At 37.1% G+C, this 23,925-nt stretch overlaps 1 protein-coding gene across 2 annotated transcripts; it reads left to right on the top strand.

The window, feature by feature from the left end:
• Nucleotides 1–1,155: 1,155 nt before the first annotated feature.
• LOC127806805 (protein ENHANCED DISEASE RESISTANCE 2-like) lies at nucleotides 1,156–22,236 on the top strand. 2 transcript variants are annotated; one of them, XM_052344328.1, is made up of 20 exons: nucleotides 1,156–1,601; nucleotides 3,571–3,645; nucleotides 3,734–3,787; nucleotides 3,869–3,984; nucleotides 5,681–5,811; nucleotides 5,891–5,937; nucleotides 6,012–6,112; nucleotides 8,059–8,127; nucleotides 8,199–8,263; nucleotides 8,340–8,411; nucleotides 17,825–17,971; nucleotides 18,084–18,394; nucleotides 19,661–19,724; nucleotides 19,798–19,976; nucleotides 20,615–20,716; nucleotides 20,864–20,914; nucleotides 21,004–21,147; nucleotides 21,371–21,466; nucleotides 21,552–21,653; nucleotides 21,799–22,236. In XM_052344328.1, exons 1-20 carry the CDS (start codon nucleotides 1,449–1,451, stop codon nucleotides 21,889–21,891), a joined length of 2,172 nt encoding a protein of 723 aa, XP_052200288.1. In that variant the 5' UTR covers nucleotides 1,156–1,448; the 3' UTR covers nucleotides 21,892–22,236. The 2 variants fall into 2 exon arrangements, with proteins under 2 accessions (XP_052200288.1, XP_052200287.1); XM_052344327.1 differs by having other exon boundaries at nucleotides 1,157–1,601; nucleotides 8,032–8,127.
• The last annotated feature ends 1,689 nt before the right edge of the window (nucleotides 22,237–23,925 follow it).

Below are 23,925 nucleotides of genomic sequence, written 5' to 3'. Positions count from 1 at the left end.
TATGGTTGTGTAGCTAGCAACCATGGGGTTTTGAAGCAGTGACTTTAATGGGTATAAAGGCGTTGCCTCGTTGAATAATCAGAGAAAAGGTTGTCGGCAGCGGCCATAGGCGTCATGCTGTGGCTTGATGGTTTAGCCATGGCTAAGACCGCATCATCAGTGGTCGATGGGCTTCATTGACTATCACTATTCGCCTTCTCTCAACTACATCTTCTTTGTTTACACGTTCTTTTGCTTTCAACAAAGATCAATCGACATCATGTGTTCATCGATTGGTCCAAGGCCACGATTGCTTGTTCATAGTCACCATGGCTTGATGGTTTAGCCATGGTCATGCCTATTCTCTTCACGTCGAAGATCGATGGAGGGTCATCTCCGACATGATTTCTCTAGTCGCAACCTTTCCTTTTTCGATTGCCTTTTGTTGTCGTTGGTCTTGGTTGTTAGCTGTGGTCGATCAACACAATTAATGTATGATGTTGTTGATGGTGAAAGGCGATGAAGTCGCCGATGAATGATGGAGAAAAAAAGAGAGTGGTTAGCGGCGAAAGAATTGAGGCGATGAGTAAGCTAAAAAAGGCAGTGGTAGCGACGACTCACAATTGAGTTAAAACTCTAGCTAAAGGATGAAGATAATGGGTTTTAACTAAATAGGTCGGGTGTGTTTGCTGATGTGTCTATTATTGAACACATTAGTCGCTTTGTAAGTTAGGGTACACGCTTAATCAATCGAGGATAAAATTAAAATATTCAATAATTAAATTAAAGAAAAGATTAAAATTAGATTAAATTAAAAATTGACCTAAAATTTAAAATATATTATTCTATTCAATTGTAATTTTCCCATTTTGATAGATACTTGGGATAGGATTAATGAATAAGTAGGCTGGCAAGGGAAGGGTGGGGAGGGTTCAGCTGTTGAACCATAATTCTCAAAATAACTATCGCCAAGAATAGGCAAGTTTGTTTTCCAAACAGAAAAGGGGGGGGACAAGTTGGTAATATCACACCAGGAAGCTCAAAGGTGGCCCGTCAAGTGTCAGTCAACCAGCGCCTCTGCCTCCTAAAGTTATGCAAAAATGGCTATTTTTAACGGACAGGGAAAAGTAGAAAAAAAAAAAACAGAAAAAGGAAAATCAGAAAATGAAAATTCTTTGCCAATAAATCAAAAGAAAGCTGGTCTCTGCCTTCTGAAATTGATTCTCTGATTCCCTCCCATAGGTGGGATCAGAGGATCGTCTTCTTGCCGACCCCATTGGCGTATGTATGTATATTGATTGATTGATTGGTACACACATACAGAAATATATTGGCGGAAACCAACCCTCCATGCTCTTGAAGCCTTGTGAAATTCGAGGACTTGTTGCATGGACTGAATGAGCTTCATTGACACAGAACAGATTTGGGGAATCATAGAGGTTTGAGTTTTGGTCTTTTGGTTTCTCCAAATGGGTATCCCACAAGCTGACGGAAAAATGGAGGGCTGGCTTTACCTTATTCGACCATCCCGATTTGGGTTGCAAAACTCGCGTAAAAGGTACTTTGTCCTTGAAGATAACTGCCTTAAGAGCTTCAAATCAAAGCCCATCTCGGATAAAGAGGTATGCATACATACAGACAGACACACACACACACAGACACACACACATATGAATCTTCCATTCCCATTTGCTTCTTTTTCTTTTTTTTGTGATACAGAGTTATGGTGTGCATTGTTCGGTCACTTTTCTTTTACGTCTTCTCTATTTGGAATTTCATGGGTGAGGACGAGCTTGGCAACAATAGTAAAGTCAGTCTTTTTTACGGATTCCAGCTGTGGAAATAACTTTTTTCTGCAAAAAAATAAAGGAAAGGTTGCGTATGGTAATGAGAGAAGCCTTGTGGGTGGGATGCCCTTTTATTTGGATTTTTATCGGTTTCATTCAATGGATTTGTTTCTCTTGATTGCTCTCTTGTTTCCTCTTCTTTTGTTCTTTTTGTCTTTTCGTCTTCATTGGTTTAATGAAGGTAGGGCGTATAGTGGGTGCATGCTGCATGAATTTTGATCTAAAGGTTTTATGAGTTGCTGATATGTGTTGGCATTAATTTCCATTGATGTATTGTTTTGAATTTTATTTATTTGATTTGATTGTCTGATCATTGTTAATATTTACTATGTTTTGAGGAATTGGGCCACGATCCCTCACAGTATTTTCATTTTTACCTGAATGACATCAAATTTGGCATATGTTTTAACTGTTAAATTCAGCAATTCTTGTATTTTAAAATTTTGATGGGCATTTTTTTGACGTATTTTAATATTTCTAGATGACATGTTTGAGTTTGATGAATAATGATGTTGTATCCCTGCCTAAGAAATGAAACGATGAGAGAAAATCAAAGCCGGTACTTAAAATTGGATTTGGATGATTAAGGACAGTGGAGTGGAGTGGAGTGGAGGGTGGGGCTGTCTATAACAAAGGATGTTAAGAAAGTTTAAGAGACTTCGTAATTTGAGATTTGTGGTTGAATTGCAATTTCCAGTCCAGTTTCAACATATGCGAGTATGTGTTGTTCACACAATTTTTTGAAAATGTAAAATAGCCATCTATGCTTCAAACAATTATCTGATAGAGTGAACTATACCAAAAAATACAGGCTGTTGGTGTTGGGTAGTCTGGTCCTGCATTCCTAACAGGGCAGGTTGCTGTGTGATGAATTCTTGGTATATCTGTAATTTTGGATTATTTGTACCAAAAAAGACTTGACCGTGTCAAGTTTATTAAGAATCAGGTTGGATAGGGTGTGGGGTTCCCAACGTTGCCTGCTGTGTGTCTATGGATGCTGCCAGCAGATTGACATGCAAGGAGGGCTGCCTAGGGCCTTCTACAAAAGGGCTTCCAATGCCTAAGTTAGATGTTGCCGGCAGGCAGAAAAGAAAAGTAGGAAAAAGTAATAGGGATAAGGAAGTAAGATAGATCTTAGACCTCTGCGGGATGGTCTTCTCATTTTTAAGTAAATGAGAGACTTGGAGCGGTTATGGCCAAGATATCTAGAGAGGATATTTGGGCCAATTTGTTTTCTTGATCCTAACTTTTATGTCTGTATCCTTTTTGGGTTTTCAGTATTGCTAATTCCGCGAGATGGGTGCCTGTTTCATGAGATGACCTGGCTATTTTTGGCCCAGGCGGTTGGCCCGGTTGCTAACTGCACAGGATGTTTGTGCCATGTTGTAGCTTTGTTGTTGGTCCATGTGTCGGTGGCTTATGGGCGGGAAATTACCCCCATCAAGACTAACTCATGCATTTAATCCATCATTTGGACCAGGCTGAATAACAAAATATCTGCACTTTTATGTTGTTCTGTGATATGAATCCAGATGTCTGTTCTTAGCCTCAACAAATGCTTATCCATATATTTGAAATGGCAACCATGCCCAAAAATGCTCTTGCATCATAAATGCCTGTTCATTTGCTGCAACTTTATAGGATTACGAGGTTTTTGTGACTTCTGTTACAGTCTAGAACTTAATGCTAATTACTATAATTTAATCAAGTAGTCAACGATTTTCTTCATCTTCTTACTGATCAGGAGTCAATAAGAAGTGCAATTATTGATTCCTGCATTCGAGTTACAGACAACGGAAGAGAGAGCTATCATGGAAAAGTAAGCAGCTTACATTAACACACACACACACACACAAACATATAGTTCTCCTGCCATGTTGGATACCTAACACTTTTGCAACTTCCAGGTGTTCTTTACCTTCTCCCTATGTAATACATCAAACCATAATGATCAGCTCAAGGTGTGGGAATTTTGTCGTCATATTTTTTATTTTAAACAGCATAATTATTGGAATAAACCTTGAAATTTCTAAACTTTATAGTGTGGAGCAAGTCGCCCAGAAGAAGCAGCTAGATGGATCCGTTCTTTACAGGATGCTGCACTAAACCCAACTAAGAATTTTGTGGCTTGTTCTAAGAGAAAATGGCAGCCTTTTAGGTATGAGAAGTCTAGCAAATCAATTTGACACAATCATTTCTTATCATTAAGGAGTTCTTCTGCTCTTCTTCTTTTAAGTTTTTCAGCTTTGTATCATTCTTTTTCTTTATCTCAAAAGCATTGATTGTATTTGGAGAAAACATGAGAACAGGTTTTAATAGAATAGTGAAAACATTAGCTCACTTGCACGGGTAGATAAGGAGTTCTTTTTTCCTTGGATTTGGTGCTACTTATATATATGTTATATCTTTAATGCAACATCTAGTATCAGAGTCAATACATGTCAACACATTCAGGTTAGTTGATTTCCCGTACTTTATATATGAGGGGCCACCATCAATCACCAACACCACAGCTGGCATGTTTATGGAGCCGCAAAATCAATCATAGGCCTTGCTTTGCACTATCTGCCCAGTTGTGGACATGGGCCAAACTATAGTACCATAAATAACAATGGATTACTAAGAAACAGAGTATTTCTAAAAAGTTGCAGAGTTTGTCTCAGTCACAAACACTCATTGAGTTGATTACAGAATCTCAAATCTCTCTGACACCAAGAATTTTTTGTGTCTAGGTTGATTAGAGTTACCCTATCATCTTTTTCATAATTTTATGCACACTTAAGACCTTAGATTTGAGAATCGGATCTACTTATAGCAAAAAGAAGAATGCGAGTTGTTCTACTCCTTTCCACTCATTCAAACATATCTGTTACTTTACTGATCTTTTGGAAACAAAGATATTTTTTGGAAACCTAGAAAATGCACATGTGAAATGCTTATATACTAGTTTAAGCAAAATAAATTATATTTAATTTTTCATATAATATATGTGGAAAATACAGGCATATTAGTTATTTGCCTACATGGACAAAAATATAAATTTTTGTAATGTCTCTCACGTTTGAGTGACCATTTCTGGTGCCTGTATGTGTCCTTAAGAATTGTCTGTGGCATAAGCATTACCATAATCACCTGTTGTTTATAAATCTATAAACATAACTTGTTCCCTTTATTTATTTACTAGAGGAGTGGCCCGTGCTATGCATGCACGTAACAAAAAATAAAATCTTCCAAATGAAGATTCATTGTGTATGCTTGATAGTTTTAGTATAGTTTTTACCTTTTTTAGGCAAAATCTTAAACAAAATAAGATTTTTGTGTTATGGTAAATAAGGTGTTTATGAGTTAGTTATAATTGAAAGTCATAAGTTCAAATCTTGTTAACACAATTTATTTTTTAAAAAAAAAGTTATATAAAAGGGTATTTTAGGAAAAGCTCACTTAAACCAAATTGTGTGTTTGCTTAATAATAGTATAGATTTTTCTAGGCTTGTTCCCTTTATTTCAACAGGCCTTCTATTATCTATGCTTATGAGGTTCCACTTGCACCCACCATAATTAGAGCTCTGTTGTTTTTAACAGTGTAGCAGTTGGATTTAAGTTAATATCTTATAATTTCATTTCTATTAAGCTGTTTCTTTTGTCAAACAGCCTCCTAAACAAGAATTTGATAGCCTTGGGAATGTCAGATCATACTTAGCCTCTATTTTCTTTGTTGTGCCTCCATTTTGGGAAAAAATGAATTGAAATATCTTATTTCTTCTGTCATGTGTAGTCTGTTCCCCTGCATTTAGTAGTTAACTGTTTTAGCACAATTTATTACCCTACTGATCTCTAAACCTCTTATCTGAAAGATTGACTGTTTCAAAGAGGAGTGCCCGTAAAAATTCGGTAGACTGGACTTCTTCCTCATGCATGCATATGGATGCAATGACATCTGATGTAATTGCACCTTCGCCATGGAAAATTTTTGGCTGCCAAAACGGTAAAGTTTAGGTTCCTTTTGCCTTTTGGGTTCTCTATTGCCTAAAACATGCATACACTTATATTTTGTCAATCTGCAGGATTACGGATGTTCAAAGAGGCAAAAGATAATGATTTTGGTGGGAGGGTAAGTTTCGTTTTTAGTGCAATAAGAAATCATTATTCTACATGTTGTTAATGCTAAAATATACTTTATTACAGCATTGGGATGATCATCCAGCAATAATGGCAGTTGGTGTAGTTGATGGAACTTCAGAGGCTGTTTTTCGCACTCTTATGTCTCTTGGTCCTTCAAGATCAGAGTAAAATGACTGGAACCTTTCTCTCTTTCAATCTTATCTCTTTCCTGTATGCAGTGTATCAATACAGTTTCCAGAAATAAGTCTTATTTTGAAGTGCTTCATATCTGCAAAGTTAAAGAAAGGGGCAAAGTTCCTTCCATGTCCTCTAGCCTACATCTTTACCCAATTTATTGAATAGAAATATACATTAGTTCAACTCTATGAGGATTATTGCTCATGAACAATAGAAGCTCAAGCATCTGGTTAATAAAGTATATATATAGTTCAACTCTATGAGGATTATTGCTCATGAAAGATAGAAGCTCAAGCATCTGGTTAATAAAGTATATCTACTTCAAGTATAGGAACAGCCATTTTGTGTAGATAATGTGAAATCAAAACCCAATTTATTAGAAAAATATATATTAGCTGAAGTCTAAAAGGACCATTTTTTGTAAACTCAGGAAATCAAGCATCTAGTGAAACAAAGCAGATGAATTCAAGTTTAGGATCAATCTTTTTATGGAAATAGGGTGAAATTAAACTCTGTACCCAGACCACACCACACCACTCTTAAAACTCTGCTTGAATATTGTGTTTGTTTCTCTTATGTGGTTGAATTCAATGTTTACTTGAATAATTTGGGGCTTCTCAGTAAATTCAGGCTTGAGCAAATTTTACTTCATTTGGAAGGCAAATCAAGCTTGACTTGAATCAGCTAAAATCATGAACACACCTCCTTCGCATGTGAGGGTACGACCTGTACATCTCATCTCTCTAAGCCCTTCCAGAAAGAGAAGTTTGAGGAGGGTGAAAACTGCAAGAAGACTCTCTGATAGTAGCTACAAGGATTTCAAAACACTGAAACAGTGAAAACTATCTATTAATAGCAAAATGCTGAAACATTATTCATGATCTATGATGTAGTACAAGAAAGAGACTCACTGAAATCAATATGTAAACCAAAATGAGCACTCTCAAATATCTTGCTGCAGAGCTATATATGTTTTGTAGCTTCTTTTATGTTAGTTAAAGGCAAAATTACTTGATATAGTTTAGATGTTACCTAGGTTATCTAATGAAGACTAGTACAGAACCAAGCCCAACGGATTAACAGAAATATTTACAATGATACCAAGCTGGAACATGCTCTTGGCGGTACTGCAACATCATCTAGTAGACTAAAATTTTAATTAACAAGCTGTAAGGTTTGTATGTAGTGCTTCCAACCACAGATGCATAATTTCCCTTTGAGATGCTCATATGTTGCAGTAGAAGTGAACAGTAACTGATGAGTATTAGTTTGCAGGATGTACTTTTTTTTTTTTTTTGCTTCACAAATATAGTTCGCAGGATGTGTTGGCTTGTGTTTATGCAACAAGAAAGGAAAAAGAATTGGAGTTTGAATATGATGCACAGCTATGAATTTGGCTGCACATGTGCCCACAAACATTTATATTTTATGTGACTGTTACTTGGCTTCTTGTTATCATAGTGAGGCTGTCTGCATATCCGTTTTTCATTTTTCAAAAGAGACCAGTAGGTGATGATGTCCAAGAAAAAGAATCACTTGGTTTAAACCATTCCATGCACTTGCCTCACTCTGAAAGTTAACATTCCACTAAACTTCCTTTTTTGTTTGTTTAAATCTTTTGGGAATTTCCAATTGGAAGGTCATGGGTTTGAGTTATGAAAATAGCCTCTTTGCAAAGTAGGGGTAAGGTTGCGCACAAAAATAACCCTCCTCTGACCCTAGAAAAGCGTGAGCCTTGTGCACTAGGGACACCTATGGGGAATTTCCAACTTCAAAATTCATTTTTTCCTGCCCAGTCCCCCTGCTTTGATTTGTCCAAAGCAGGAATCTCTTCAGATGGCTTCTTGAATTTTTTTCTTGATAGTGAACTGTCCTTATTCCAGAGGTTGAACTAAGTGTTTTGCAGATGGGACTTCTGTTTTCACCGAGCCAGCGTGGTTGAGCACCTTGATGGCCACACAGATATTGTTCACATGCAGTTATGGAATGATTGGCTACCATGGTCAGATTTTAACCTCTTTGAACTAAAATATTTAAGACTTGTGCAGTCATTTTACATATCATTGTTTGCAGGGGAATGAGAAGGAGAGACTTTCTCATACGGCGTTATTGGAGAAGGGAGGATGATGGCACATATGGTAAGTAATGTTTCAATGTTTTTCTGAATTTCCTTTACGTTCACGGGCTAACTTTCTTCTGTTGGTTTGATTGCAGTAATTCTATTTCATTCTGTATTCCACAGAAAGTGTCCTCCACAGCATAGCTATGTCCGAGCTACCCTTAAAAGTAATGTATGCTTTGAATTGGGAAGTTCTAAGTTTATATCTGCACTACCTGTGAACTAGCCGCTTTTTTTTTTTTTTTCACAAATTCAGATGAAATGTAGAATGACTCCTATTTTATTTTTTCTTTCTCCATCCGCACAATTTAGGCTGGTATATATCTATTTTCTTGTTTTCTTCCAAGGAACTGCTCTGAGCTTGCAGAAAGAAGGTTTTTCTTTAGATGTCAGTGCAGCTAAATGAACGGTGCATGCTTCCATATCAAATAAGCTGCTTGAGAGTCAAAATTTTTCTTTGGCAATATATGCTTATGTATCAATTTTGACTTTCAATCTATTATAGTTGTTGCTCATGTGCTCCAAAGTGGATTTCTTTCTGAAGATCACATATCTTATTTTGATTGCATATTTAGTTTCTCAGTTTTTTTCACTACAGTTCTAGTCAGCTTTGAAATTTACTTGAGGTCTTGAAGTTCTTTGAAATTATGTTTCATGTTAGAAAATTTATTTAATCTATTTTTATAAGTAAATTTAGTGTAATTAGCCTATTTCACTTTTGATTATAAAAAATAAAAATTTAGCTTTAATATTTTTTTCTTGTGAGAATGAGCATATACAACGATTTATTCCGATAGAGACCAAACAGAACAAAAAGAACTTGAAAAAATGGATGAAAGTTCTAAAATAGAACTGCTGGAAGTTTAATGAGAGGAATGAACTTCCATAATCTCATTGATCCGAGGTCATTCCATAATCTCATTGATCCGAGGGATACAATATATATATACACAACCTCCTAAGAAATCTCTTAAAAAATAGGAATAGATTATAGCAACATATTTCAGATTAGTATTTATTTGAATTCAGGAATTCCTTATCTAGTTTTGGAGCATCCTTATCTTTCATTTTCTTTATCTTCTTAGTTCGAACTCTCCTTCATCTTTTCTCATATTCATCTTCATCTTCTTCTCTTCTTATCTTCTCGTTTATAGCTTGAAATTTCTCTTTTATCTTCTTCAATACTCTACCTCAAGCTAATGAATAGATATCCATCATTTCTAGCTTATCTCGAATGGATTCAAACCCTTACTTCTGCATTGTTTTACTGAGAATATTTGCCTCTTGAAACTCAGTAGAAATATAAGTAAGACTTATATCTCTTCAATCAATTTATTGCTTGACAAAATGTCGGTCAATCCGTACTTATTTCATCCGATCATGTTATATCAGATTATTCATAATGCTAATTGCCGACTTATTGTCATTATAAAGCCTTTTTGGAGAGGATATTGGTATGTGTAGGTCTTTCATCATTTTTTCAACCTAAATTACCTCACATATACCTCGACTAATACGTAACGGACAATCCCTTTCGGCGCCCTGAGGATCCTGGCGGCGCGCGCAAGTCCCCCAAGGCCAGCCTTTCCCATACGTGGCAGGCAAGCTTGGCATACGCCAACACACGACTTTTGGGTAGGATAGTGACAATACCTGCATAACATAGATCCATTAGTGCACATTTCGGTATTATGGGCCACACACGCATAATATGCCATCCTGCCAGTCCGCATGGGTAGGGGGATTCTCTGAGTCCATGACAAGCTCCCCCACCCAATCCTCTAACGCCCTCGTAGCGGAACCGTGAGTCTCGCTTCCTGCGCCTTCCACAGAGAGAGCAGCCAATTCCTCACACAAGTTGCGGCACCATCCCCTTGATGGACGGGTTCTCCCACACACGCCTGTGTCTACTAGCCCCCTTGCACAGACAAACTGGTGACTACTAGCGCCTCTGGCTAGTCCTCGCACCAGTACCCGCAGTGCGGCGCGCACCTACCGCGTACCACTGGCCCAGACCACGCATACCCAGGGTCATATCAAAGCTCCGCTGCCCATCCCTTCTAGCGCTCCACGAAACCAACGGCAACATGGCAGGTCCAATCTCCGCAAGTTGGCCTTTACGCATCCGTCATCCCCAAAGTCTCTTTTTCCATCATGCTTTCCAGCCTGCTTGGAAAAATGCTTCTGGTGGCGGTCCCAAAGATCGCATCCGGTGGAACGTGCGCTGAAGATCCCCTGCACTCCATGACGCAACATCCCAGCGGAGCCCTGCTCTGATACCACGTGTAACGGACATCCTCGTTTGGCGCCCTGAGGTTCCTGGCGGCACGCGCAAGTCCCCCAAGGCCAGCCTTTCCCATACGTGGCAGGCAAGTTTGGCATACGCCAACACACAATACTTTGGGTAGGATAATGACAATACCCGCATAACATAGATCCATTAGTGCACATTTCGGTATTATGGGCCACACACGCATCATATGCCATCCTGCCAGTCCGCATGGGTAGGGGGATTCTCTGAGTCCGTGACAAATAGCTCTATATTCTACTTCTGCACTGCCCCTTGCCACTACTGGTTGCTTCTTGCTTCTCTATGTTACCAAATTACCCTAACCCCATAATTTAGTGCAATATTCGGACGTAGATTTGATGTCTTCAATAGAGCAAACCCAATCAGCATCCACAAATGCACTAATCCCTTTGTTTTGACTCTTCTTAAACAAGAGTCATTTCCCATGTGTTCCTTTGAGGTACCTAGATATGATGTGCTGCCTTAAGATCTCTTATTATATGTGAATGCATGAACTAACTAACTATGCTTACAACATATATAATGTCAGGCTGTGTGAGTGATAAATAGATCAACTTACCCACCAATCGCTGATATTTTCCTTTGTCCACTTGGTACTCTCTTTTGTTGTCTTCTTTATTTTTCCAATTGGGTTCCAATGGAGTACTAGTAGGTTTACACCTGAGTTTACTAGTTTCCTTCAGCAAGTCGATTGTATACTTCCTTTGAGATATGAAAATTCCCACCTTGCTTCTAGCTACTTCCATCCCAAGAAAGTATCTTAATTCTCCCAAGTCTTTCACTTCAAATGCATCCCTTAGTTTCCCTTTGAGATTTTCAATTTCCAAAATGTTATCCCTTGTGATGATAATGTCATCCACATATACAATAAGGATTTTTCTCCTTCCATTTGTTTCAAGTTTTATGAATAGGGTATGGTCTGCTTGTCCTTGTTTGTATCCTAGCTGAGTGAGGGTATCACTAAATCGCTTGAACCAGGTCCTTGGAGACTGCTTGAGACCATATAGTGATTTATTTAATTTGCATACCTTCCCTTTTGTGTTCTCTGTCTCAAAACATGGGGGCATCCTCATATAAATCTCTTCTTCTAGCGCCCCATTTAAGAATGCATTCTGGATATCCAGTTGGTGTAATTTCCAATCTAGATTGATAGCCAATGAAAGAAAAATCTAGATAGAATTAAGCTTGGCTATCGGAGCAAAAGTTTCCTCATAATCAAGTCTTTGGGTTTGGGTAAACCCTTGGGCTACTAGTCTAGCCTTGTATCTGTCAATGCTTCCATTTGACTTGTACTTCACTGTAAAAACCCATTTGTTGCCAACAATTTTCTTCCCATCAGGTAGACTAACAATATCCCAAGTTTCATTAGCTTATAAAGCCTGCATCTCATCCATAACTGTTGCCTTCCATTTCTCATCTCGTAATGCTGGATATATATCCCTAGGGATCACTATATTATCAATGCTAATAGTGAAGGCTTTGAATACCTCACATAATTTGAGATAGGGTGTTTGGTACACGACCTCACCCTTTTCCTTAGTGCTATTGGGATATCTAGATCATCAAACCTGTTAGGTGTCATCCTTTCCACATGACCATTGTCTTCAATTTCTGGGCATATATTTGGATTAGACAATAGGTTTGGCTGAGGGTCACGAGGCCTTCTAGAATACACCAAAGTTGGTTGGTTAGAGTCTAGATTATCTTGATTCTGGTCTTCCTGATCTCCCCTTGGATTAGGCACTGAGGTTTGAGTAGGGAGAACTGATTCAATGGAAAGAGGAGGTTTAGGAGTCAAAGTCATAAAAGGTAGGGAACTAGGATAAGAGATAGGAGATGAACTCATAGGTAGAGACAAGGTGGGGTCCCAACATTCCCTTGCACTAGGTATGTGTCCTTGTAGAGGAAGGGTGTGAAAAAATGGTTGGTGCTCAAGGAAGGATACAATAAAGTGTCGTGTAGAAGGATGATAGCATTTGATCCTTGTTGAGTGGGAGAATGGCCAACAAATATGCATTTGAGAGCTTTAGGTTCAAGTTTGGACTGAGAGGGTTGGTACTTATGTACAAAACACAATGCACCCCAAAACTTTAGATGATAGAGAGTTTAGGACTCTAGTGTGATGGGGATAAAAGTCAAGGACACTCAAAGGGGTTCTAAATGCAAGGACCTTGGAGGGAAGCCAATTATAAGATAGGAGGATGTAAGAATTGCTTCTCCCTACTAAGCATTAGGGACTGAATTAGTGAACATAATTGCCCTTATTGTCTCAAGAAGATGGCAATTTTTTCATTCTGCCACCCCATTTTGTTGGGGATTGTAAAGGCATGAACTTTGGTGAATAATGCTATGCTTAGTTAGATAATGATTGAAGTCATTGGAAAAGTATTCCCGGCCATTATCTGAACATAAAACATGGATTGAGGATTGAAGGACATTGTTTATCATTTAATGAAACCTTTTAAAAACAACATAGGCTTCAGATTTGTCTTTCATTAAGAACACCCAGCTAACCCTTGTATGGTCATCTATAAATGTGATGAACCAACGAGTGTTAGTTAAATTAGGAGTCCTTGCCAGTCCCCAAATATCACTATGAACCAAATAAAAAGGCTTTGAAGGTTTATATATATGAGTTGGATGAGAACTTTTGGTTTGTTTAGCAAGGATACATTGTTCACTATGAAAAGAATGGCTCCTTTTATTAATGAAAAGAGAGGGATGCAAAACTTTGAGATAACCGAAACTAGGGTGCCCTAAATGCTGGTGCCATAACATAATTTTAGAATCTGAAATAGCAGACGAGGATTGAATTTGTGACCTAGATTCAAGGGACTGACCAAGCTTTGAGATATAATAGAGGCCTTATTTTTCCTCAGCATTGCCAATGTTGAAACCGGGACTATAATCTCTCAAGAATCACTCAAGAACCTTATCGAATTCAAACAATATTGAAGACTGAAAGTAGATAATGAAAAACATAATTAAAAGTAGAGAAAACCAAACCAGATTGCAGCACACAAGATATACCCTGGTTCATGCCATTTACATGACACTACATCCAGCAATCCAAGAAGCAACCAATCCACTAGAAATGAATGAGAAACCAGTACAAGAATACCCCTCTTTCACCTCACCTTGTCTCTCGAATACAATACTCTAATGAACTATAATCGCACAGCTCTTTCTCTCGCCTCTCACTGTATCCGAACACAAGGAATGAAAGATATAATAGTTTCGATGATGAGACTGACCTCCATCCACTTCTATTTATAGAATAGAAAGGCGGAACCACTAAAGGAAGAATAACTAACTCATAAAAGTCAAATCTACCCTTAAAAATTACAATTAGTTACATTTATGTCCTATTAACTAACTGCTGCCAAATCATCTTTATTTCTTCCTGATTTCGACTTTAAATCCAGCATTCAATTACTTTAGGCAAAACAGTAACAACCAATCATCTTCCTTGAGGATAGGTCCTGAAATTCATAATAAGAAGGAAAAAATGTCACCAAACAATTCTTGTCTTTGGTTAGTTTACTCACTGACAACAAGTTACACTTTAAATTAGGTACATATAAAACTGATTCCAAAATTAGGCCTGCCACATTAGTTTTACCTTTCCCTCATGCCATAGATGTCGTACCATCAGCCATTGAGATGGTTAAACCTTGATCACAAGGTTCATATGCTAATAGTACTTTGAGTGATCCAATCATATGATCTGAAACACATGTGTCTATTATCCAACAGTCTATAGGGAATTTGAATGAGATTAGAGTGTGTCTAGGTGTACCTTGTTTAGCAAGAGACACTACCGGGTGAGGGTCTTTTGTGGTCTCAGGTTCGATCACCTTAGTTTGGCTCAACAATTGTTGTAAAACCTCCAACTAATCTGTAGATAAAATCAAGTTAGTTGATTTTCCAGTCTTAGCTTCTCCCCCATAGGCTGCTTGATTCACTTTCCTCTGATTTTTAGGCTTCCAATTTGCTGGTTTTCCATGAATTTTCCAACAAGTTCCCTTCATGTGATATGGCTTGTTGTAGTGATCACACCATGGTTTGTCTTTCTGGGACTCTCCTTTAGATGAATTAAATGTTTTCATGAGGAGACCAATGCTGATGTTTGTGAGTTTACATCAGAATTGGACATCTCTGATGAATTTAACATTACCTTCTTTCTGCTCTCTTCTCACCTGACTTCTACAAAAACTTCCCTTATTGATGGAAATGGTTTGGTTCCAAGTAACCGCCCTCTAACTTCATCAAGGTTAGAGTTAAGACCATGCAAAAAATCAAACACTTTCTTTTTCTATCATCATGTCATATTTCTTTCCATCTTCAAAACACTCCCACTTAATCTCATGAAATAGATCCATTTCCTACCACAACTCGGTTAGAGTATTGTAATATTCAGTAATTGAACTATTACCTTGCCTTGTTATCCGAATGGTAGTACGGATCTGGAAGCATTGGATAGTGTTTTCCCTGTATGAATAGATTTCTTGCACACCTTCCCAAATCTCTTGGGTTGTCTTGTAGAAAAGATAAGTTCTTTCAATCTTTGGCTCTATAGAATTGACCAACCATGCCATCAAAATAGAGTTTTCCGCCTCCCACAAACCATAATTTGCTGAGTTTGTGTTAGGCTTAGGAACTGCCCCAGTCCAATATCCAACCTTGCCCTTTCCTCGGACTACCAAAAAAACTGACTGGGACCATTCCCTAAAGTTGGTTTCATTTAGCTTATGCTGAGTAATCTGGAGGGAATGATTGTCGAGAGCGATTGGAGATGATGGAACTAGAGTATTCCTCATTGAAGGAGGTAAGTTAGTAGATGCTTTACTTGCTGATTGAGTTTCAGCCATAATGTGAGTTTAAAGGAGTCTACCAACTGTAGGGAGAAGAGAAACTTCTGCCACGGAACTGTGGCTCTGATACCATGAAAAATAAAACTGCTGGAAGTTTAATGAGAGGAATGAACTTCCATAATCTCATTGATCCAAGGGATACAATATATACATACACAACCTCTTAAGAAATCTCCTAAAAAATAGGAATAGATTACAACAACACATTTCAGATTAGTATTTATTTGAATTCAGGACTTCCTTATCTGGTTTTGGAGCATCCTTATCCTTCGTTTTCTTTATCTTCTTAGTTTGAACTCTCCTTCATCTTTTCTCATATTCATATTCATCTTTGTCTTCTTCTCTTCTTATCTTCTCGTTTATAGCTTGAAATTTCTCCTTTATCTTCTCCAACAAAAGTTAAACACTATATTTTTCAGAATTCAGAAAGTAAATCATCAAGGCATAAAAAATTCCCACTGTAGCTGATTGGGAACTAAAAGAGGACTTTCTTTCACACTCACAGAAGGAAGCTGAGTTATAGTCATGCTAGGTGGTTTGAATTATCTCTGGGATTACAATTATGTTCTCAAGTATCATGCATGTGTAGAAAATAAACCTGCTAATGCACTAAATAGTGCGGTACTAATGGAGTTACTGGGGCCTTATCTATGAGTATTGTATGGTAGGATTTGATTAGGTTGATTGGTGAAATTATATTACAATGATGTTTTCCTTCAAGATAGTTCTTTAGGAGTTTTAAACATTGCATTATCTCCCCTTCCTATTTTGTGGTTGCATGTTTGGAGGCTCAGTGGGATGCTTTGGTTGATACAAAACAATTTCCTTAGATGAGGATAGATTTTAAGGATGCTACTAGTAATTTTTTCTTAGTTTTGCACTTTCAGTTGACTGAGGCTAAGAAAAAGGGGCAAGGGAACCTAGAAGTGTTGCACTTTTGGTTGACAAAGCAAAGAAAAAGGGGACCAGTACCTAGAAACAATCCTACGTAAAGATGGAAAAATATTTTGTAGACATGAAGGACTAGCATAGACTAACTATAGGAATACTTCTGGTCAAATGCCTATGTTTAGAATCATGGTAAAAGATCCAATGGTTTTCATTTTGTCTGTCAGTTACCTAATACAACCTTTCTTCCTTCATCCAGGCTGGGGATTGGTTGTTTAGGAAAAAAGACAATATCAAGAGGGAAATGCAGGTGGACCTGTTGTTCTGTTTCATCCATTCATTACAAGGACGATCACAACACCTCCACAGCTCAAGGCCCTCATTGACAAGAATGCTCTCCATTAAGGACGCTTGTGGCACATTCAAGGTCTAGCTAATAGAACACTCTTCAGTCAAGTGCTCCTCTGTTATGCAGAGAATGGGCTCTCCTTTTATTGCCTCTGATATGCTGAGTAGCATTCTAGAAATGGAAATTGTTAATATCCAACTTCTGAACAACCCCAACAATCTATGGTAAGACAAGGTCTAGGTCTCCCTTGCACACATGGGACTTCTAAGTACTTGTGGATTATGGCCTAGTGTGGTGCCATGAGATTCTTTGAGATCTCGGTCCTACTCCCTTGAGGGAGAGTCCAACTAGAGTGTGGTCTACCTTACCTATATCTGAAAATGATGGTGCCCAAAGATGATGTTGCCACCGCCACAATAATCTCCATGAATAAAAAAGTCACCTGTAATACTGGAGTCTCAGGCCGAGATCAACCCCGCATCCCTTGGATACTAGATTCTACCTATGGGGTCATAAATCATCATTGAGATAGAACAAATGGATAATAACAAGCTTCAACTTGTCCTAAAATGAACTCAAAATCTCTCTCCCTCTCTCTCTCTCTGGTGTTTGGCGACTGCCCAGCTCTCTCCATTCCCAGCTTGGGAATCTCTGTCTGCTTGGTGCCCCTATAGTAAATCCCGCCAACCATCTCACCTCCAACATGTGGAAGACAGCAAGATGGAAAGGTTGGTATCTATGCTGCTATGAGCAACAAAACACAATAAAGCTTTCTCTTGGAGGGCTACATTTGCCAAATAACCTTGGCTTCTAGAGAATAGGAATGTTATCTGAAGCAGACAAAAGATCTGAAGCAGCATGAACTGATGAAGTTTCAACAATTTGATTATTTCTAATCTCAAGACACCAGTAGTCTAGAATTATTGAACACAGAATTCTCCTGATTGTTAAGAAGAAACAATAATGCTCTCACTCTTTGATAAGTTAACCCCGTAGTTCAGGTTGTTTACATCAGTTACACATTGTATTGTATGCTAAACAATCATCTTTCACATTCTATGGTCTATTGCTGTGAAGCTTAACCAAAAGAATATTGTTGCTTAGAAATTGCTTCTTTAGTATTTCCCTGTATGAATGTTAGTTTTTGCTGTCATGTAGGTGGAGGATTTGTTGTAACTCCCATTAACCATGGAAAAAAATCAGTTGTAAAGCACATGCTTGCTATTGATTGGAAGTTCTGGAGATCATATTTAAGAAAAGGTTCTGCAAGATCCATAACTATCTGTATGCTTGGGAGAGTTGCAGGTACTGTCATACTTGTTAAAAGAAATGCAACAATGTTTTCAATTAAAGATTTTTGGTATTGGAATCTTCTTTTATATAAAGAGGCTTATATTTCCTTTTCCTTGTCTTTCAGCATTAAGTGAGTTGTATAGGGCAAAAGCAGGAGACTACTCCTCTTCGGAATTCTCATTTGTGGAGAAGACTAAAGATATCGGATTGCAAAGTGAAAAAGCAAATATCAACATTGAAGTTGCAAACCCCGAGGAGCTAATAGCCATAGAGGATAACAAAAAGGAGGATGATCCAGAAAATACAGCTTCTGGGAATTCAAGCCTGCGTGGACTAAATGATGCAGGTGATGAGTTCTTTGATGTTCCTGAGCCATCATCAGATGATGACCAACTAGAGAATGATTGGTGTTCTGATCAAAATTTGCACTATCCGGTACTTACCAAACTTGAAACTTATATCTATAAGTAGTATAGCATAACTATAGAAACTTGGAATTGGCCTCTAGTAGTCCTCAGTCAAAAGTTGCCTTGGTTATGAATAACTCTTGCCAAGTTCTCAAAATTAATCAGAATTTGCATAGAACTTGTGCCTCCTTATATTTATTTCTTTGTAGTCCCGAGTTTGGTTCTGTGATCACTCATTTTAAATGAAAAGAGGGATTTTCACTTTATTTATTTTTCATTAATGATCTGCAGAAAGTCATTAGGTCACTGATATGCCTCGGTATAAAAGATTCTAGGTGCCCTTATTTCAATTCTTATTATGAAAAAAGTTCAATGATATATTCTTGTTGTAATATGATTTCCTAAAAGGTATGTGAGGATAGGAACCTCATTTTTTTTAATCTCAAAATGGCATACCAAAGAGATATGGATGATTATAATCATTTGATATCATGTTACCTTACAAGCAAAGTACTTTGAGTAGTTAAAAAGGAGCTGGAGAATTTGATGGTTGTAATCATATGATTATTTTATTACTAAATTTTGGTAATAGCGTTGCATGTTGTATTGGTGAGCATTTGCTAATACACTATCACTTGGCTATGATAGGAAATTTTAAATAATGTTAATCTCCCTATTAATCTTTGATTATCTTTGACAAGTTTGGTCATATGTCATAATGGCTTTTCTGGGGTCTTGGATGTAGGTATATGTTAGTGCTTGATCATCTAATTCTCATGTCAAAAGATATTAGAACAGTTAAAATTACATATATTAGGTACTCTTTCATTGTTGTTGTTGTTGTTCTTCTTCTTGGTAATTATAAACTTAGAGCATTTTGTATTGAAAGTGGTTCTATGCACATTTAGTGTGTAATTATTTAGGTATATGTTATCGGTGCATTTCCAATGTGCCAGACACAGTATCCTTAACTGCCGAGTTTCTAATAATGTAATTCACAAACTCAGACTCCATGTGACAGGTTTGATTGGTAGGGTTGCCTTTATAATACATATGTCTTCCAAATCCTTCACACTTCAATTGCTTGGATTCCCATGCACACGTAAGCAATCTGTTGTGTTTAACTGAGTTAGCAAGGAGCCTGTTATGTTTCCTGCAGCATTTAAGTTCTCTGTTTTCTTTTACCACCTACAGAAATTGGCTCCATTCCAATTTCTTTGTTACCATTTTCCTGATTTTATCTGCAAAAATATCTAATAATATCTACCATTGTATGTATCTCTTCTATGTTCAGGAAGTTCACCACACACGATTGTCATCGGCTGCCGGTTTTGTGAAAAAATTGCATGGCCTTGCTAGTAAGTCCATTTCAGATAACTAAAGCTATCCTGAGTTTATACCTTGATGCTCAAATGGCTATTTGTTATGCAGCTCAGAAGAAGGGTTATGTTGATTTGCAAGAAGCAGCTTGGGAAGAAAATGTGCCATCATGTTGTTATGGGGCAACTCTTGCAAAAGATCCCACTTGTAATATGCCTTGCAGTTGGACAACTGCCGACCCTTCAGCATTTCTAATCCGAGGAGAAAATTATTTACGTGACCGTCATAAGGTTCTTTCTTCACTCCCATCTGTTGTTTACAAAAGAATTGGATGTTAGAAATCCATATGGGAATTTGAATTGAACGTTGAAGTTCATATTGGATTTTACTTGTTCAAAAGAGGTAATTGAAAAAGTAACACATTGAGGCTACATGGTAGGGAAGTTTGTGCATACATTGAGGTATTCTTTGGTACACTTAGTAAATTAGCTTATACGGCCAATTTCACATGCTAAAACAGCTGCTGAACATGTGGGTATTCATGCCTATATGATTTTATTTGTAATGTTTTCTGATTTAGGTCTGTTATTTAAATCTTTCCTCCAAATGTTATTATGCATCTAAGAAACAGGGTAGCTATGGATATTGCTGCTAACCAAGAAAAAAAAAAAGTCTGCTGATCCGTTTTACTAACAAATGAAATTATCATGTGTTATTCATTGACTCATGTTTTCTGCAATTTTTAGAACTCTCATAGATGATACTGTTCATTTTTTTTTTGTTTGCTCGTGATACTGATCATTTTTCATTATGATGTACTGTGGTTGTAGTTGTTGGATGCTCTTCTGCACATGGAATTTTCCCCATGCAAATATGACTTTTATCCCTTTCTGATCTAATTCTGAAAATTCATGCCTTTTTGCACCAGATCAAGGCGAAAGGGACATTGATGCAAATGGTCGGTGCAGATTGGCTAAGATCAGATAAACGTGAAGATGATCTTGGTAGTCGTCCTGGCGGCATTGTTCAGGTTTGATCTATAACCTGTGATTGTGGCTTTGTTCTGATCACATCTTCATGGCAATCATCCCCAGGAAGTAGCATTCTGGCTAGAGCACACACTCGTATTACCTGGTAAAATTTTATTCCTGATGCAAGCTTCGTTGGAACTGTGCAGAAATATGCAGCTAATGGTGGACCAGAGTTCTTCCTTGTCGTTAACATTCAGGTGATACTTTCAACATCAACATAATGATCTTGCTCTTCCAGTTCCTCATATGGAGTCGACATACTTAGGTGCAAAATTTTGTGTATCAGGTGCCGGGTTCAACTACATATGGTCTGGCACTATATTTCATGACAAAAACTCCTCTGCACGAAACCCCTTTACTGGAAAGCTTTGTCAATGGAGATGATGCCTACAGGAATTCAAGGTTTAAGCTCATACCATACATTTCTCAGGTTAGTATACTCAGAGAGGAAGGCTTTCAAATTTGGTTCAGCCTGGACAAACCGTTAGATTGAGATATGACGTCATCCTTATCGACTATCCCACTATTTCTTTTCATGTATTTTAAGGAAACCAGGATTCTATGCCCCCTTCTTCTTCTCCTTCTTCTTCCCCTTTCCACATGTTTCATATAACATGAACTTTTGAAAATCGTTGGCGTTTTTGACTCTTTAGGGGTCATGGATAGTAAAACAGAGTGTGGGGAAGAAAGCTTGTTTGATAGGTCAAGCACTCGAAGTAAATTATCATCGGGGAAAGAACTACTTAGAGGTAAGACACGAAATCGTGTTTGTTCATAGAAACAAGGTACGTTGTGTTGATATGCTAACCGTGGGAGCGTCTCTGATGCTTTCAGCTTGGGATCGATGTCGGATCCTCAACAGTGGCAAGGGGGGTAGTCAATCTTGTTCTTGGTTACCTCAACAATCTTGTCATCGAACTCGCATTCTTGATACAGGTAAATTAACCGTAGGCTTCTGTTTTCTTACTACATTGTGATTCTGAGAAAACAGAAAATGTCGGCACTGATATTCTTTGCCAAGAAAACATCATGGGATGGATCAGAAACTGATGCATATGAACCTCAAAAACATGTTCTGCAGGCTAATACACAGGATGAGCTCCCGGAATGTCTGCTTGGAACATGTCGGTTTAATCACCTCGACGCGTCCAAAACCGTTGTAGTAACACCATGATTATCAACCGCCAAGAAACTGTTCAACTTGTCAATGCAGATGCAGCAAAGTGTTGATTATTGAAAAAAAATAAATAAATCAGTCAAGGTGAAGAGTAGGTGGTGGTTGAATCTAGAAGAGATAGTATGTGCAGTGGGAAGCTGTTACTTTCGAGTGAGGCTATTCATTTTGTATAAGGTTGTCTCTTCTCAATCAAAGGCTTTAGGTTCTTTTCTATTCTTTGTTGATTCCTTTATAATTTTGTTATTATTAGTCATATTAATATTAATATTAATATTATTAATGTATTCAATAGGAATATCATATGAAGGAAGGGTGAGCATTTGGTGAAGCATATCTAATTCTGGAGTGGGAAAAGCATTTTTTTTTTCCTGAGAGCTCGAAAACATCATGTTGAAATTATTAAAAAATAAGTAAATGTTCTAACTATGTATCAATCAAAACAGGACTTAAATAGAAAGATTTTGTTTTATCCTGCAAAGACACTGAATTAGAAATAAAGAAATGAAGATGGTCAAGATTTCATTTGGGCTACAATAGGGGCCCAATGCACCAAAGTCCAATTTAAGCCTGTAAAATAGCCCAGTATTGGTTATTTGTTAATATTCACTCAACATTTCTTTACCTTATTATTAAAAAATTAAGATTAGTAGCTTAGGAAATAGTTTAATCTTACTAAAATTTTAAGAATTTTTAGGGCAAATTATAAAACAAAAATGCAACTTTTACCTTATTATTAATTTTAGACTTTATATTTAATTTTATTAATTGAAATATTGAATTTCTTATTTAATTTCAATTCTAGACTGTCAATTATTATAATTTTTATTGATAATTACTAACGTGATCAGTTATGTTAGATACCTTAGTGGATGAGATGGTAAAAATTTGCTAGGATTAATTGTAAAAACTGTACTTGTCAACCAAAACCAGATGGGTTTTGCTATCTTCGATCAAGTCATCTAATGTAACATGTTATGTCAATAAAAAAATGAAAATAAAATTATTAATGGTAAATAATAGTGAAAATAAATTGTAGTCTATAATTGAAGTTAAGTAGTAAGTTAATGTCTATCCTGAAAGCAATTAAAAGTTGAGTATAAATTTAAACAATAAAGTGCCAAATTATTTTACAAAAGGGTAAGTTGAACGTACCATACTTAAAAGTTTTTTTAAATTACACTGATTATCCTTATATTTATGAAAATAACACATCTCCCTTGAGTTTTATAAACGTGGATAACTTACTCCCTACCATTAATGAACTTTTGTTAATTTTTTCTAAATTTTCAAAATCACATTTCTTACTATTATTATAGAAAAACAGGAAAAAAAAAAACAAAAATTACAATAACTAGTTATGGTATTGTCATCAACTATCATTCCCCACTTATTAGTTTGGATCAAAGAAGCCAAATTTTTGCTTTTCTCAATTTAAACTTTCTAGGTTCTTGTTTGATCGAAGAACCAAATCTAGATTCGTTGTTTGGTTGAAAAACAAATAATAGAAGAACTAAAGAACCCATATTGAAGATCAAAGAACTATAGAACTCAAAAATCTAGATTTTCAGTTTGATCGAACCAAAGAACTTAGAACTTTGAAGGTTTGAATGTTGGAAGTGAAACCTCCTAAGTTGTTGTTGCATTTGTCACGTGGCTCACAAATCAATGGTTGAAACCCATCATGAAATCATGATACGACTTTTAGTAAAGTGTTTAGAAACTAGTGAAATTGTCGAACCAAAAAAAGTAAGAAAGATGATAGAAAAATAATAAGAGATATGAAAGAAGAGACAACAAGACCTAGCCATCATGATAGTCAACACTAGGTAAACATATTGCTTTCACAATCGAGATGTAGCTGCTGTCGAGAAATGGAGATAAAAGAAAATTCTAATTGCTAGAGCTTCTACCATGGCTATTGGGCACAATTTCGATTGCCAAAGAAAGAAGAAGAGAGAGAAAGACGAAACGAGGGTGAGGTGAAAGAAAAACAAAGTACAGAGTTTAAGTATAAGGCCTAAATAGTCAACA

The sequence above is a fragment of the Diospyros lotus genome, chromosome 7 (assembly GCF_014633365.1).
Source record: "Diospyros lotus cultivar Yz01 chromosome 7, ASM1463336v1, whole genome shotgun sequence".
In the NCBI taxonomy this organism is placed as follows: domain Eukaryota; kingdom Viridiplantae; phylum Streptophyta; class Magnoliopsida; order Ericales; family Ebenaceae; genus Diospyros; species Diospyros lotus.
The sequence above is the reverse complement of the archived record's forward strand: the minus strand, read 5'-3'. Positions and strand labels throughout refer to the sequence as shown.